The sequence below is a fragment of the Pelophylax lessonae genome, assembly GCF_965119305.1.
Source record: "Pelophylax lessonae genome assembly, chromosome: 1".
Classification (NCBI taxonomy): Eukaryota; Metazoa; Chordata; class Amphibia; order Anura; family Ranidae; genus Pelophylax; species Pelophylax lessonae.
The window spans coordinates 34,086,736-34,100,687 of NC_138768.1; the positions used below are offsets into that span (position 1 = coordinate 34,086,736).

The 13,952-nt window shown below is 46.7% G+C and overlaps 1 protein-coding gene across 1 annotated transcript in view; it reads left to right on the plus strand.

The window, feature by feature from the left end:
- The window catches only part of ATOSB (atos homolog B), a 72,741-nt gene extending 59,919 nt beyond the window's left edge, over positions 1-12,822 (plus strand). The window contains exons 7-9 of the mRNA XM_082256366.1: positions 86-154; positions 7,184-7,398; positions 11,799-12,822. Of these exons, the coding sequence (XP_082112492.1) occupies positions 86-154; positions 7,184-7,398; positions 11,799-11,952 (438 nt within the window). The 3' untranslated portion in view covers positions 11,953-12,822. The remainder of the gene's footprint in view (positions 1-85; positions 155-7,183; positions 7,399-11,798) is intronic.
- The last annotated feature ends 1,130 nt before the right edge of the window (positions 12,823-13,952 follow it).

Below are 13,952 nucleotides of genomic sequence, written 5' to 3' on the forward strand. Positions count from 1 at the left end.
ATGTTTCATTATCTGTCTGGCAGCAGAAGTGCATTGAAGAAGACACACTGATCATAAAATTCTCTTTATTATGTTCTACCCATAGGGAGTGATTGACCTGGACAGTGTCGGCAGGAAGGGGTACAATGTCCCCAGCACAGGAACTATACAAGTGGTAAGTCCATGATTATCAGATCTTCACCCCAGACATTTCTGTTCTTTTCTGGACTTTTGTTTAAATACATTTGTCTAAATCCAATATTCTTCTTGAATCTTGGTGTGCTTTGTATATTTCTTCCAGATCTGTGCAGTCATCCAGTGTGAGACTTCTTGTAATAAAGACCGCTCACTGCTACTCTCTCTCCTTGTGCAGGGGGACTGGTCTTGTCTCCGCCCCCTTCTGTAATTTTACATGGGCAGCCTGTAGTGAGTGTCCTGCTGATCCCCTCCCACAGCTCTGCTCTCTACACAGGCTCTTTACAGCACAGTGATGATGTCACTGATACTTTTACAAGATAACATCTGTGTTTGCAACAGTGTTTGGTTCACACAAAGTGGACTTATATCCTTTGTGGTTATTCAGAAATATATTTAAATGAGCATTTTGTTCCTGGAGTTCAGCCTCAGCATAGTTGGCTTGCTGCACATAACATATATCTAATGATGGGTTTTAAAATTCTGCCAGGTTCTGGTTGGAGATTATCCCTAAGGAGTTGTGAGCAGGTGTACATAACCTACATTCATGTGAAATAGAAGTGTTTTAGTAGTTCAGTAAATCATTTATGCAAAAAAAAAATTAAAAGTAGCAAGACTTGTGAATTAAACATTTTGCTGAGAAACATATCAGTTAACAAATGCAATTAAATAATTCAGCTGGCCCACATGGGACCTGACATTTAACTGATTTCTCACCTTTTGGACATCTCTATGCACCTGTGTTGTCACACATGCAGTACTGGTGTTGAACAGATGGTGGCAGCGTTCCCTCCTTATTGAAAACAGTGCCTATTGTAAGAATGCGCTCAGTGTTCAGCCTGGTTATAGGACGCAGCTGAACACTAAACTGATCACATAATCTGATCGCTGTGTAATGAAAAGGAGAACTTTTTTTATTAAAAGTAAATTTTATTGTTGGACTTCAATGAAGAAATAATAAACCAGAGTCAGAAAAATCACTCTGCGAGCATTGGGACTCAGTAATGGCTCTGAGAATCATTGCTGAATAAATCACTTAAACTAATGAATGCATCTCTAGTGGGGAAGCGTGTTCGCTATAAAGCTGAGAGGCTAAAGAGAACCAATTACTTTAAAGTGCACTTGTACTTTTATTTTGCATATTGTCTAATATTATTTATTACCCCCCCCCCTATTTTTTTATTTATTAATTTATTTTAGCTGATGCCATCTGTGCATTTCCATCTTTCTCAAGATTGATATAGTCTGTATTGCCCACCTCCTTCAGACTCCTGGGATTTGGACCTCCTATATCTCCAAAGACTTGAGGCAGCTCAGAGTGTTGGGTGCGCATGCGCCACCAATTCCATGCATGCGCACCCATTACTTAACCACTTAAGCCCCGGAGGATTTGGCTGCTCAAAGACCAGGGGGTATTTTACGATTCGGCGCTGCGTATACTTTAACGGACAATTGCGCGGTCGTGCGACGCTGTACCCAAATGAAATTGACGTCCTTTGTTTCCCACAAACAGAGCTTTCTTTTGGTGGTATTTGATCACCTGTGCGATTTTTTTTTTTTTTTTTTTTTTTTTTACTTTTTGCGCTATAAACAAATAAAGAACGTAAATTTTGAAAAAATAACAATATTTTTCACATTTTTTTTATATGAAATTCCCCAAAATTAAATGTAAAAATCAAAATTTTTTTTAACATTTTAGGCCAATTTGTTTTCTGCTACATATGTTTGGTAAAAAAAATTGCAATAAGCGTATTTTGATTGGTTTGCGCAAAAGTTATTGCGTCTACTAACTACGGGAAAGATTTTTGTCATTTTTATTGGTTCTTTTTTTAACTAGTAATGGCGGCGATCTGTGTTTTTTTTTTTTTTTTTTTTTTGCCGGACTGCGACATTGCGGCGGACAGATCGGACCCCTGACTAACATTTTTGACACTTTTTTGGGGGGTACCAGTGACATTACTACAGTAATCAGTGCTATACATATGCACTGTTACTGTAAAAATGACACTGGCAGGGAAGGGGTTAACTTTATTAGTGATCAAGGGGTTAAGTGTATCCTTAGGGGTGTGATTCTAACTGTAAAGGGGCGTGGCTTTTGATGTAACTACAAAGACATACGATCCTACATAGCAGGATCGTATGATCTCTGCAGTTACACCAGGGAGATTGACAGGCGGCTTTGTTTACATCAGCCGTCTGCCTTTCTCCCTCTCCAGCAGGAGATCGTGAGTGACCGGTCACTCGCGCGGGGACCTCAGTGAACGTGCGGGGGCGGGAGCGCTGCTCCGGCGGCGTGCGCTCGCCCCCTGCAGGCTCCTAGGCGAGTGACGTAGTACTACGTCGCTTTGCCTAGGAGGGGATGACTGCCGCAGTAAATATACTGTGGGCGGTCGGCAAGCAGTTAAAGGGTAACTCCACTTTCGTAGGGAAAAAGCAAAAAAACAATATAACGTATACAACTGCGACACAAATTATATTGTAATTGAATGTTATTAAAAAATACCTTTCCTTTTCAATCTGCAGCTCTGTAATTTTCTGGAAATGCAATGCAATATGGCCGCCTGGGGGTGTTCTGTGCACAGAATGTATACTGACCACACCCCCAGAAACATAATTTCCTGCTTGTGTGATTGGCTCACCAATTTTCCCAGAAGTCTGCACTAAGATACAAGTCAGATTTCTGGCATCCCCTGCAACAGAAATGTCATTTTTGGTGAGATACTCCAAATAGGAACACGTCTAAAGGGATGCAGACCCAGCAGCTTTCCTCATTAGGGCCCTGCAGCTGCCACAGCTGATAGATAATTATGAAACCCCTCCCATTAGACCCACTCAGCACAGAGGAACAAACAATGATTTCTTCAGAATAACAAAAGGTCCTGAATCTGCAACAAAGTTTGTTATAATCCTTGCAATGTACAGAGATCACCCAGAGAGGAATGTTTTTTTATTCAACAAAAATGGAGTTACTGTTTAACCACTTGCCGACCGCCGCACGACTATCTACGTCGGCGGTCAGCCCCTCACAGGCAAACTGACGTAGGTCTACGTCGCTTGCTTGTGAGGGGCTAGGGAGCGAGCGCTCGCCCCCGCGTGGTCACGGACCCCTCCGCACGTGTGACCGGCGGACTCGATGTCCGCCGGTCACTCTGCGATCGGCGGGGGAGAGGGAGAAAGTCAGGCAGCTTGTGTAAACAAGCTGCCTGTCATTCTCCCCTGTGTATGAATGATGATCATACGGTTCTACTATGTAGGACCGTTGATCACCGTTCATACATCTGAAGCCACAGCCAATCACAGTTAGAATCACGCCCCTAGGGACACACATAGCCCCTCCCTTTCAAAAAAAAAAGTTAACCCCTTCACTGCCAGTGTATTTTTACAGTAACAGTGCATATGTATATCACTGATTACTGTAGAAATGTCACTGGTAACCCCAAAAGTGTCAAAAATGTCAGTCAAGGGTCCGATCTGTCCGCCGCAATGTCGCAGTACCGCAAAAAAAATCGCAGATCGCCGCCATTACGCGTTAAAAAAAAAAACAACAAAAATGACAAAAATCTTTCCCTTTGTTAGTAAACGCGATAACTTTTGCGCAAACCAATCAAAATACGCTTTTTGCGATTTTTTTTTTTTTTTTTTTTTTTTTTTTTTTACCAAACATATGTAGCAGAAAACAAATTGGCCGAAAATGTTAAAAAATTTTGATTTTTACATTTTTTGGGGGGAATTTCATATAAAAAAAATGTGAAAAATATTGTTATTTTTGCAAAATTTACGCTCTTTTTTTGTTTATAGCGCATGATCAAAAAATCGCACAGGTGATCAAATACCACCAAAAGAAAGCTCTGTTTGTGGGAAAAAAGGACGCCAAATTAGTTTAGATACAGCGTCGCACGGCCGCGCAATTGTCCGTTAAAGTCACACAGTGCCGAATCGCAAAATACCCCCTGGTCTTTAAGCAGCCAAATCCTCCGGGGCTTAAGTGGTTAAGCACATTTCTGTGATGTGTAAACATGGGGTCTCTTGCAAAAATGGCTTAAACGCTTTTACAGGCTTTTTTTTTTTCCCCTCTGTTGGCCTATGTGTCCTTACAGGTGTATTAGAAGAGAAGAGTTTACAGGCTAAATAAAAAAACACAAAACCCATCACCAATGCGGTCAGGAAAGGAGCATTTGGGCTGAAATGAGTTGAATGCATCCTTAAATGCAAGGCACATTTAGCGCTTGAGCGTTCGTTCATTTCGTTGGGCAGAATAAATTAAAGCGTGACTCCACTTTTGTTGAGAAAAAAACATTCCCCTCTGGGTGATCTCTGTACATTGCAGGGATTATAACAAACTTTGTCGCAGATTCCTACCTTTTGTTATTCTGAAGAAATCATTGTTTGTTCCTCTGTGCTGAGTGGGTCTAATGGGAGTGGTTTCATAATTATCTATCAGCAGTGCACCTGCAGGGCATTAATGAGGAAATCTGCTGGGCCTGCATCCCTTTAGACGTGTTCCTATTGGGAGTATCTCACCAAAAATGACATTTTTGTTGCGGGGGATTCCAGAAATCTGACTTGTATCTTAGTGCAGACTTCTGGGAAAATTGGTGAGCCAATCACACAAGCAGGAAATGATGTTTCTGGGGGTGTGGTCAGTATACATTCTGTGTACAGAACAGCTCCAGGCGGCCATATTGTATTACATTTTCAGAAAATTGCAGCGGCTGCCGATTGAAAAGGAAAGGTCATTTTAAATAATCAATTACAATACGATTTGTGTCGCAATATTCAATTACAATACGATTTGTGTCGCAAGTGTATACGCTGTATTATTTTTTCTTAATTTGCTATTTTTTTTTTTTTCCCCCACGAATGTGGATTTACCCTTTAATAATCTGGCCAATGGCACCCATTAACTCTCCAAAAGCTTGACTTGCCAGAATGCATTTAATGCATGTGCAAAACACCGCTTTGGGGGTGTTTTAGTTCCCGTTGTGTCCTTGACTGGAAATTGTGGAAAGCTCATTTGTGGACCCAGACAAAAAAAAAATGGTTTTGGATATACTGTTGGGCATAATAGATTTACTTAAACCGCTTCTGGAATGCTCCACACACATTTACTGTAGCAGGGCGGCCTCTCTGCATGAAAACGCGTACCTGTACATGATTTCACTCTTCCTGGCCTGGGGCGCACATGTGTTCTCCCGGTGACCAGCTCTCATTGTAATTGGACACAGCGGGAGCCAATCCGCGTGTCTGGCCGCCCCGCCGATCGTTCCTGAGGCAGACAGAATGGCGGTCTGCCTATGTTCTGTGACAGGGGAGGACAAAAATCTTGTGTTGCTGCTATGCAGGAACACGGATCTCTGTCTTCCTACAGTACAAGCAACTCCCACACAGTTAGAAAGAACTCCTTAGGGGCACATTTAACCCCCCTGATTTTAACCCCTTCCCTGCCAGTGTCATTTGTTCAATAACAGTGCATATTTTTAGCACTGATTACTGTAGTAATGTCACTGGTCCCCCCCAAAAGTGTCAAAAATGTCAGTTAGGGGTCCGATCTGACCACCGCAATGTCGCAGTCCCGCTAAAAATCGCAGATCGCCGCCATTACTAGTAAAATATAAATAAATAAAAATGACAACAACCTTTCCCCTAGTTTGTAGACAGTGTGATAATATTTAGCACTGATCGCTGTACAGTATTGGTGTCACTGGTCCCCCAAAAAAGTTTCAAAAGTGTCACTTGGTGTCCAATTTGTCTGGCAAAATGTCACAGTCCTGCTAGAAGTCGCTGATCGCCGCCATTGCTAGCAATAAATAAATGAATAAATAAAAATTCTATTAAAATATACCATAGTTTGTAGACGCTATAACTTTTTGCACAAACCAATCATTATACGCTTATTGGGATTTTTTTGTACCAAAAATATGTAGCAGAATACAGATTGGCCTAAATTGAAGAAGAAATTTACATTTTTTTTATTGGATGTGTTTTTATACCAGAAAGAAAAAAATATTATTGTGTTTGTTTTTTTTTTTTTGTTTTTTTTAATTGTCGGTCTTTTATATAGCAGAAAGTGAAAATTATTATTTATTTTTTTCAGAATTGAATCGTTTTTTGTTAATAGCGCAAAAAATAAAAATCGCACAGGTGATCAAATACCACCAAAAGAAAGCTCTATTTGTGGGGGAAAAGGGACATCAATTTTATTTGGGTACAGCGTCGCACGACCGCGCAATTGTCAGTTAGAGTAACACAGTGCTGAATCGCAAAAAATGGCCTGGTCATTAAGGGGGCTAATCCCTCCGGTCCAGGAGTGGTTAAAGGCCCTTTTACACTTGTGTTAAGGTCTGATGGAACCAAGGTTGAACCTTTTGGCCATAATTCCAAAAGATATGTTGGGCGCAAAAACAACACTGCACATCACCAAAAGAACACCATACCCACTGTGAAGCAAGGTGGTGGCAACAGTAATAGTCATTTATTGCTGGATGATTGCAGCTAGAAAATAAGTCTGTATGAGAAGTTATATGTTTGCTGCAACCTTCTGGGGCTAAAGTAGTTAAGGATCTAATTTCCCCAGCAGCCACATAATCATCATTCCTTTGCTCCCCACCGCTCCATTTTGCAGCCAGAAAGAGGAGGATCCGCCCCATTCTGCAGCCAGAAAGAGGAGGAACCGCCCCATGTAAGCTCCGCTAAATTGGTAGCTTGCACAGGGCTATGGTGGACTTCCCCATGTTGGCGGTGCTGCTGGTTGGTGATTGGACCAGCATGGTCACATGGAATGAGTTGTATGTTGCCCAGAAATTGTTCCCGGTACCTGGATGGAGTGGTGAGGGAGATGAATTCAAAGGTGAGTCTGTGCTGCTGGGGAGGGAAGATTAAAGAGCGCCTGTTGCTTTTCCCTAATAGCTCCATACCAGCAGTTGCTCTGCCTGTCATTGACATTCGATGCAAACATACATGTACAGACACATCAATTTTATACCTTGTGATCTGCTTTCCTCTTCCGCAGACCTTATTTAACCCCAACAAGACGGTGGTGAAGATGTTTCTCGTCACGTACGATTTCAAGGACATGCCAGCAAACCACGTCACCTTCCTGCGCCATCGCATCTTCCTAGTGCCTGTGCAGGAGAACGAGGAGGAGAACGAGGAACAGGGGGACGCCAGGGGCGGAGCTGCTAAGGAGAAAGCCAAGAGGATTCTCTGCTACCTCATGCACCTGAGGTCAGACATGACATGCATTGCGTGGTGTGACAGATTTCTATGTAGCATGCTTTATGTTTCTGGGTGTATTAACCTCCCTGGTGGTCTGATAATGTCCGGATTTCTGTGCTAAAAGTGGTACCGTATATACTTGAGTATAAGTCGACCCGAATATAACCCGAGACCCCTAATTTTACCACAAAAAAGTGGGTAAACGTATTGACTCGAGTATAAGCCTAGGGTGGGAATCAGCAGCTACTGGACCCAACTGGACCACCACGAGACACAAAACAGGGGCTGCGGGCATGGTAAGGGCATGGCACAGGTCAGGGCACAGGTGATGGTACAGGCCATGGCAAGGGTGATGGTATAGGCCATGGCACAGGTGATGGTATAGGCCATGGCACAGGTGATGGTATAGGCCATGGCACAGGTGATGGTATAGGCCATGGCACAGGTGATGGTACAGGCATGGCACAGTAAGTACAGGCATGGCACAGTAGGTACAGGCATGGCACAGTAGGTACAGGCATAGCACAGTAAGTACAAGCATGGCACAGTATGTACAGGCATGGCCCAGGAGATGCAGTGCTGCGGGCATGGTACAGGAGAATGTCCTGTACCATGCCCGCAGCACTGCATGAGGAAATGCAGGGGCTGCGGAGGAGTCTCACTTACCTGTCGGTGAGGCGCCTTAGATTTAAAAATCGCGCCAATACGTCACCGCAGATGTGCCGCCGATGCTTGGGAAAGCCCGAACACATTCGGCTATTCCCGGGCATGCGGCACATGCGCAGTGACACATCGGCGCCGAGCGGCGCCATTTTTAAAAAGACAGTGAAGCCAGTGACTCGAGTATAAGCCAAGGGGGGCATTTTCAGCATGAAAAAACATGCTGAAAACCTCGGCTTGTACTCGAGTATATACGGTACATTGTTTTGCATGGAAATCTGTTGTTTCATATTTTAAAACTCACCTTCCCCTGCAATCCCCCTCCGTCCTCCCGCTGTGCTCCCGCTGTGTGCTCGGCCGATGCCGGCACCTGTCTTCCGGTTCCCTTCCCTGCGAGCGTTGCGACGCAGGGGGGTGGAACCGGCGGCAAATTCAAAAATGTAAATGCACCAAATGAGATGATAGAAAGCTGTGATCCTAACGGATTACACTGTATCATGCCATTTCACCACAGGATTTCACCTGGTGACTTTTCCAGTGCCCTGCCTGTGCTTTTCCAGTTCTTTGTGCCTGGAAAATAGAGAAAGACCATGGCGTCCAAAAAGCGTTCTTTTTGCGCAAAAAGCGCTTTTAGACGAACTGGAAAACAGCGACAGCTGTTTGGAAATTCTGAAGAATCATTTGATAAACTTCCCAAATTCCACAAGCGATGTGCCAGAAAGAGACATCAGAATCGTCGCTGTCGTCACTTTCCATACCCGATGATGAATTTTCCCACAAATCGCTATCGCTCAGTTCTTCAAGTAACTCAGTTTCGTTGTCGCTGTTTTCCAGTTCGTCTAAAAGCGCTTTTGCACAAAAAGAACGCTTTTTGGACGCCATGGTCGTTCTCTATTTTCCAGGCACAAAGAACTGGAAAAGCACAGGCAGGGCACTGGAAAAGTCACCAGGTGAAATCCTGTGGTGAAATGGGATGATACAGTGTAATCCATTAGGATCACAGCTTTGTATCATCTCATTTACTGTATTTACATTTTTGAATTTTCCGCTGGTTCCACCCCTCTGCGTCGTAACACTCGCAGAGAAGGGAACCGGAAGACAAGTGCCGGCATTCGGCCGAGTACACGCGGGGAGAGAGTGTGAGGACGGCGGGGGATCACAGGGAAGGTGAGTGTGATTCTGGGGTAATCCCGAGTGTGGCTCGGGGTTACCGCTTTTGGTACTGAAAATTAACCCCCGAGCCACACTCGGGAATACCGCCAGGGAGGTTAAGTTATTACATTTTTTTTTTCCTGCAGAGAAGGACCCTTGTTTTCTGTATGCTGACAGGGGTCTGTCTGCAGAGGTCTGACAGGTTCTCTACGGAGTTGGAGCTCTTCAATCAGCAGGGAGCATACGTTTTTCCTATTCAGTGAGGGGGTAGGTTAGACCTTTGCACAGAGATCACTGCTTCCCCCCCTAAAGATCAAGGGGTCTACAAGTATTTGATCCCCTGTTGATTTTGTATGTTTGCCCACTGACAAAGAAATGATCAGAAAAAGAGAGTTAACTGGGCTGCTGGTCCTGCATTGTACATGATAGCAGAGTCCCTGCAACTAACAGTTGTGTTGTGGAGCTTATGCAAGGCTAATGTTTAGTTTTCCCATCCTCAAGTGACAGCACTCTCCTCTTCCCTTCAATGCTCCAGGTTCTTGGCTGGCTCTGTGTCCTCACTTACAATGCAGGACTGCTGGCTCTGCATTGTATGCGATGCTATCGGGGTGCCTGTGACCGATGGTTTTGTGACTTGGAGCTTGCACAGGGCTGAGGATTCTCTCCCTGCACCCAAGTGATGGCGCTCTTCTTTTCCCTCAGACGCTATAAGTGACAGTGCTCTCCTCTTCCCTCCAACTCTCCAGGTTGTTGGCAGCTTCTCTGCTTCCTTTTTATAATGCAGGACTGCTGGTGCTGCATTGTATGTAATGATGTCTGAGTGCTTGCAACCAACAATTGTAACTTGGAGCTTACGCAAGGCTGAGGAACCTCTCCCCTGGGTTGTGGGGTGCTTCTCCACATCCTCACTTACAGTGCAATGCAAGACTGTTGGCCCTGCATTGTACGTAATGATGTCAGAGTGCCTGCAACCAACAGTTGGGACTTAGATCAAAGTATTTATAGAGGCTGTGTGGATTTTAATGGTTCTGCCATGGATAGCAGCAATTCCACCAACAATCAAGTTGTGACTTGGAGTTTACCCAGGGCTGGAGACTTCCCCACCCTCAAATGACAGCAGTCTCCTTTTTTTGCCAGACCTCTAAGTGACAATGTTTTCTCTTTACCCCGACACTCCAAGTGACAGCTCTTTCTTTTTCCCAATGCTGCATATTGTTGACTGGCTCTTGATGTCCTCATTCACAACACAGGACCGTTGGCCCTGCATTGTACATGATGTCAGAGTGCCTGCGACTGATGGTTGAGATGTGGAGCTTACACAGAGCTGAGGACTCGCTCCCCACCCCCAAGTGACAGCACTCTTCTTTTTCCCTCTGACGCTCCAGATCAGGGCTGCTGTTAACCAAAGGGGCCCCATCCGGACCACCTGACACGGGGTCCCCCATCCGGACCACCTGACACGGGGTCCCCCATCCGGACCACCTGACACGGGGTCCCCCATCCGGACCACCTGACACTGGGGGGTCCCCCATCCGGACCACCTGACACTGGGGGGGCCCCCCTTGTGGACCACCTGACACTGGGGGGGGGGGCCCCCTTGTGGACCACCTGACACTGGGGGGGGGGGCCCCCTTGTGGACCACCTGACACTGGGGGGGGGGGGCCCCCTTGTGGACCACCTGACACTGGGGGGGGGGGGGGCCCTTGTGGACCACCTGACACTTGGGGGGGGCCCCCTTACGGACCACCTGAGACTGGGCTGCATAGAGCCAATGCTTCAGTTATGAACACAGTGAGTAATCAGTACTGATCACTTATTGTGCTCATTCAGGAAAGGAAGGGGTTGGTAAATATGACATATTTACTGGACCCTTCCCCCACTCTCAGTCTTGAAGGATTCTGCAGCTGGCGGTGGTAAGGAGAGGATGGAACCATCAGCACTGCAGGGGTGGGGAGCATACAGGGGCGCCTGGGCAGCAGGGGGAAACATATGATGCACAGGGAGGGTGATTGGTGTGGTGTGGCAGGGCAGAGGGGAGGGGGGATTCTTTGTATGGCTTGCTCTGCAACAGTTGAAAGCCAACAGGAGGGAGAGGAGAAGAAGCCTGCTTTCAGCTGCTGCAAAGAGAGCCATACAGGGGATTGGATCGCCGCACCGATCATCCACCCTGCCCACATCCGATTCACCCTGCTGGCCCAGGCCCCCTACAGGAGGACTGGTGGTACCCCCCTTATCTATGACCATTTCCCGATTGTTGGCTGGCTCTTGATGACCTAATTTACAATGCAGGACTGTTGGTCCTGCTTTGTATGGGATGATTAAAGAGTGCCTGCAATCAATAATTGGGACTGGGCGCTTACACTGGGTACAATAATCTTCCCCCACCCCCCAAGTGGCAGCTGAATAGAACAAAAAAGGGAAGCAATGAGAAGGTGCTGGTGGTGGGGGTCACTTTTAAAGTTGTCAGTGAAGCCTTTTAATCAGGCTGACAGCCAGAGAACTAGCATTTTCCAGATGACCACCTCCATATTTTGTCTCAGTAGAGGTTTTCCACTGATCACCAATGTTCTGTGTGTTTTTATTTTTTTTTCTCCAGGTTTCAGCGGTCGAAATCCGGGAAGATTTACCTCAACGAAGACATTCGCTTACTCTTCTCCCGCAAATCCATCGAGGTGGACACTGGCATCCCCTATGAACTCAAATCCTTCACGGAAGCCCCCAAAAACCCCAAATACTCCCCGCGGATTTGAGGACGGAGCGCTAGGGAGGACACCTGAGTTGGGCGTCCCTGCCACCTCCTCCTATAGACTGTACCCCTCTATATCTCCTCAGATCACACACCTTATTTATTACCCGCACCCCCCTAAGCCTTTGGTCTCTGGAGCGGCCGGTGCACACGTTTCGCTTGCAGAAGGGAGGCGTAAAAATGGCAGCCGCTCTTTTTATGTCCACACCTCTATCCGCTGGCCCGCTCCAGTTCTTTTAGCCTGAAACCCAGAAGAGATATTTTTTCTGAATCATTTGTCCATTTGTACTAATTACTTTACTGCGATGTACCTGAATTATGGTGGGGCCACATATTCTGGGCACCCAGTGTAGAGCGATAACGTTAAGAGAAATGGAAATGTATCCAACTTCTAGCTTTTTGTGTGTGCCGAGAATGTTGATGAGGTAGAGCCGCTGCTTCCGTGTGCGAAGAATGCCGGGCAAATGGCATCAATCCAAACAACCAATTAAAACACTGACTTAAACGAACGCTAAAATCTCATTAGTCACTAGGGGTTTACCATCCTTTGCTCATTGCTGCCTTATCCAATAATGCCAATCGCACCCAATTTAATAGGACACAGGTCAACATGCTGAATGCATAAATTCATAGCAGCCAATCAGTGACCACCTTTCATTGTCCTTACTGGTTATTTGTTATTGCAAACCACCGCCACATTAAAAAAGCCCAGTACTGTGCAAATAGCTGAGGTAATAGGACTAGGATAGATATGGTGATGAAATTCTAGTGTTAAAGTACTTTCATTTAATAGATGTAGACCAGTGGTGGTCAAATTACTTGACATATGGGGCCTCAATGTGGCCCCTGACATCCCCAAAGGGCTGCACATAATAGTTGGTGAAAGCTGCAGAAAGCTGTCAGAGACTGCAGACTTGCTACAGGAGATTATCAGAGACTGCAAATGTACTACAGAAGATGGCCAAAGACTGCAGACACAATATGAGATGGTTAAAAACTTGAGACGTGCTACATGAAATGCCATAGAATGGAGACGTGCTATAGGAGATGGCTAGAAACTTTACACATGCAGGAGAAGGCCCGAGACTGGAGCCGTGCTACAGGAGAAGGCCCGAGACTGGAGCCGTGCTACAGGAGAAGGCCCGAGACCTGGAGCTGTGCTACAGGAGAGGGCCAGAGACTGGAGCCGCGCTACAGGCGAAGGCCCGAGACCTGGAGCTGTGCTACAGGCGAAGGCCCGAGACTGGGGCCGCGCTACAGGCGAAGGCCCGAGACTGGGGCCGCGCTACAGGCGAAGGCCCGAGACTGGGGCCGCGCTACAGGCGAAGGCCCGAGACTGGGGCCACGCTACAGGCGAAGGCCCGAGACTGGAGCCGCGCTACAGGCGAAAGCCCGAGACTGGAGCCGCGCTACAGGCGAAGGCCCGAGACTGGAGCCGCGCTACAGGCGAAGGCCCGAGACTGGAGGCGCGCTACAGGCGAAGGTCCCGAGACTGGAGGCGCGCTACAGGCGAAGGCCCGAGACTGGGGCCGCGCTACAGGCGAAGGCCCGAGACTGGAGGCGCGATACAGGCGAAGGCCCGAGACTGGAGGCGCGATGCAGGCGAAGGCCCGAGACTGGAGGCGTGCTACAGGCGAAGGCCCGAGACTGGAGGCGTGCTACAGGCGAAGGCCCGAGACTGGAGGCGTGCTACAGGCGAATGCCCGAGACTGGAGGCGTGCTACAGGCGAAGGCCCGAGACTGGGGCCGTGCTACAGGCGAAGGCCCGAGACTGGGGCCGTGCTACAGGCGAAGGCCCGAGACTGTGAACACATTTGGGCTCTCTTTATGCCCATTACAACTACTTGTGCCCCATTTGATATTTTTTTTCAGCAAGATCTATTCAAATGAAAAAAAATTCAGATGGGGGGGGGGGTGGGGGATAGAAATGGGATGGACAGCAAATAAAACCAGTCTAAAGAATATTTTTCCATCACTGCCCAGAGTATGCAACAGGAGCATAGG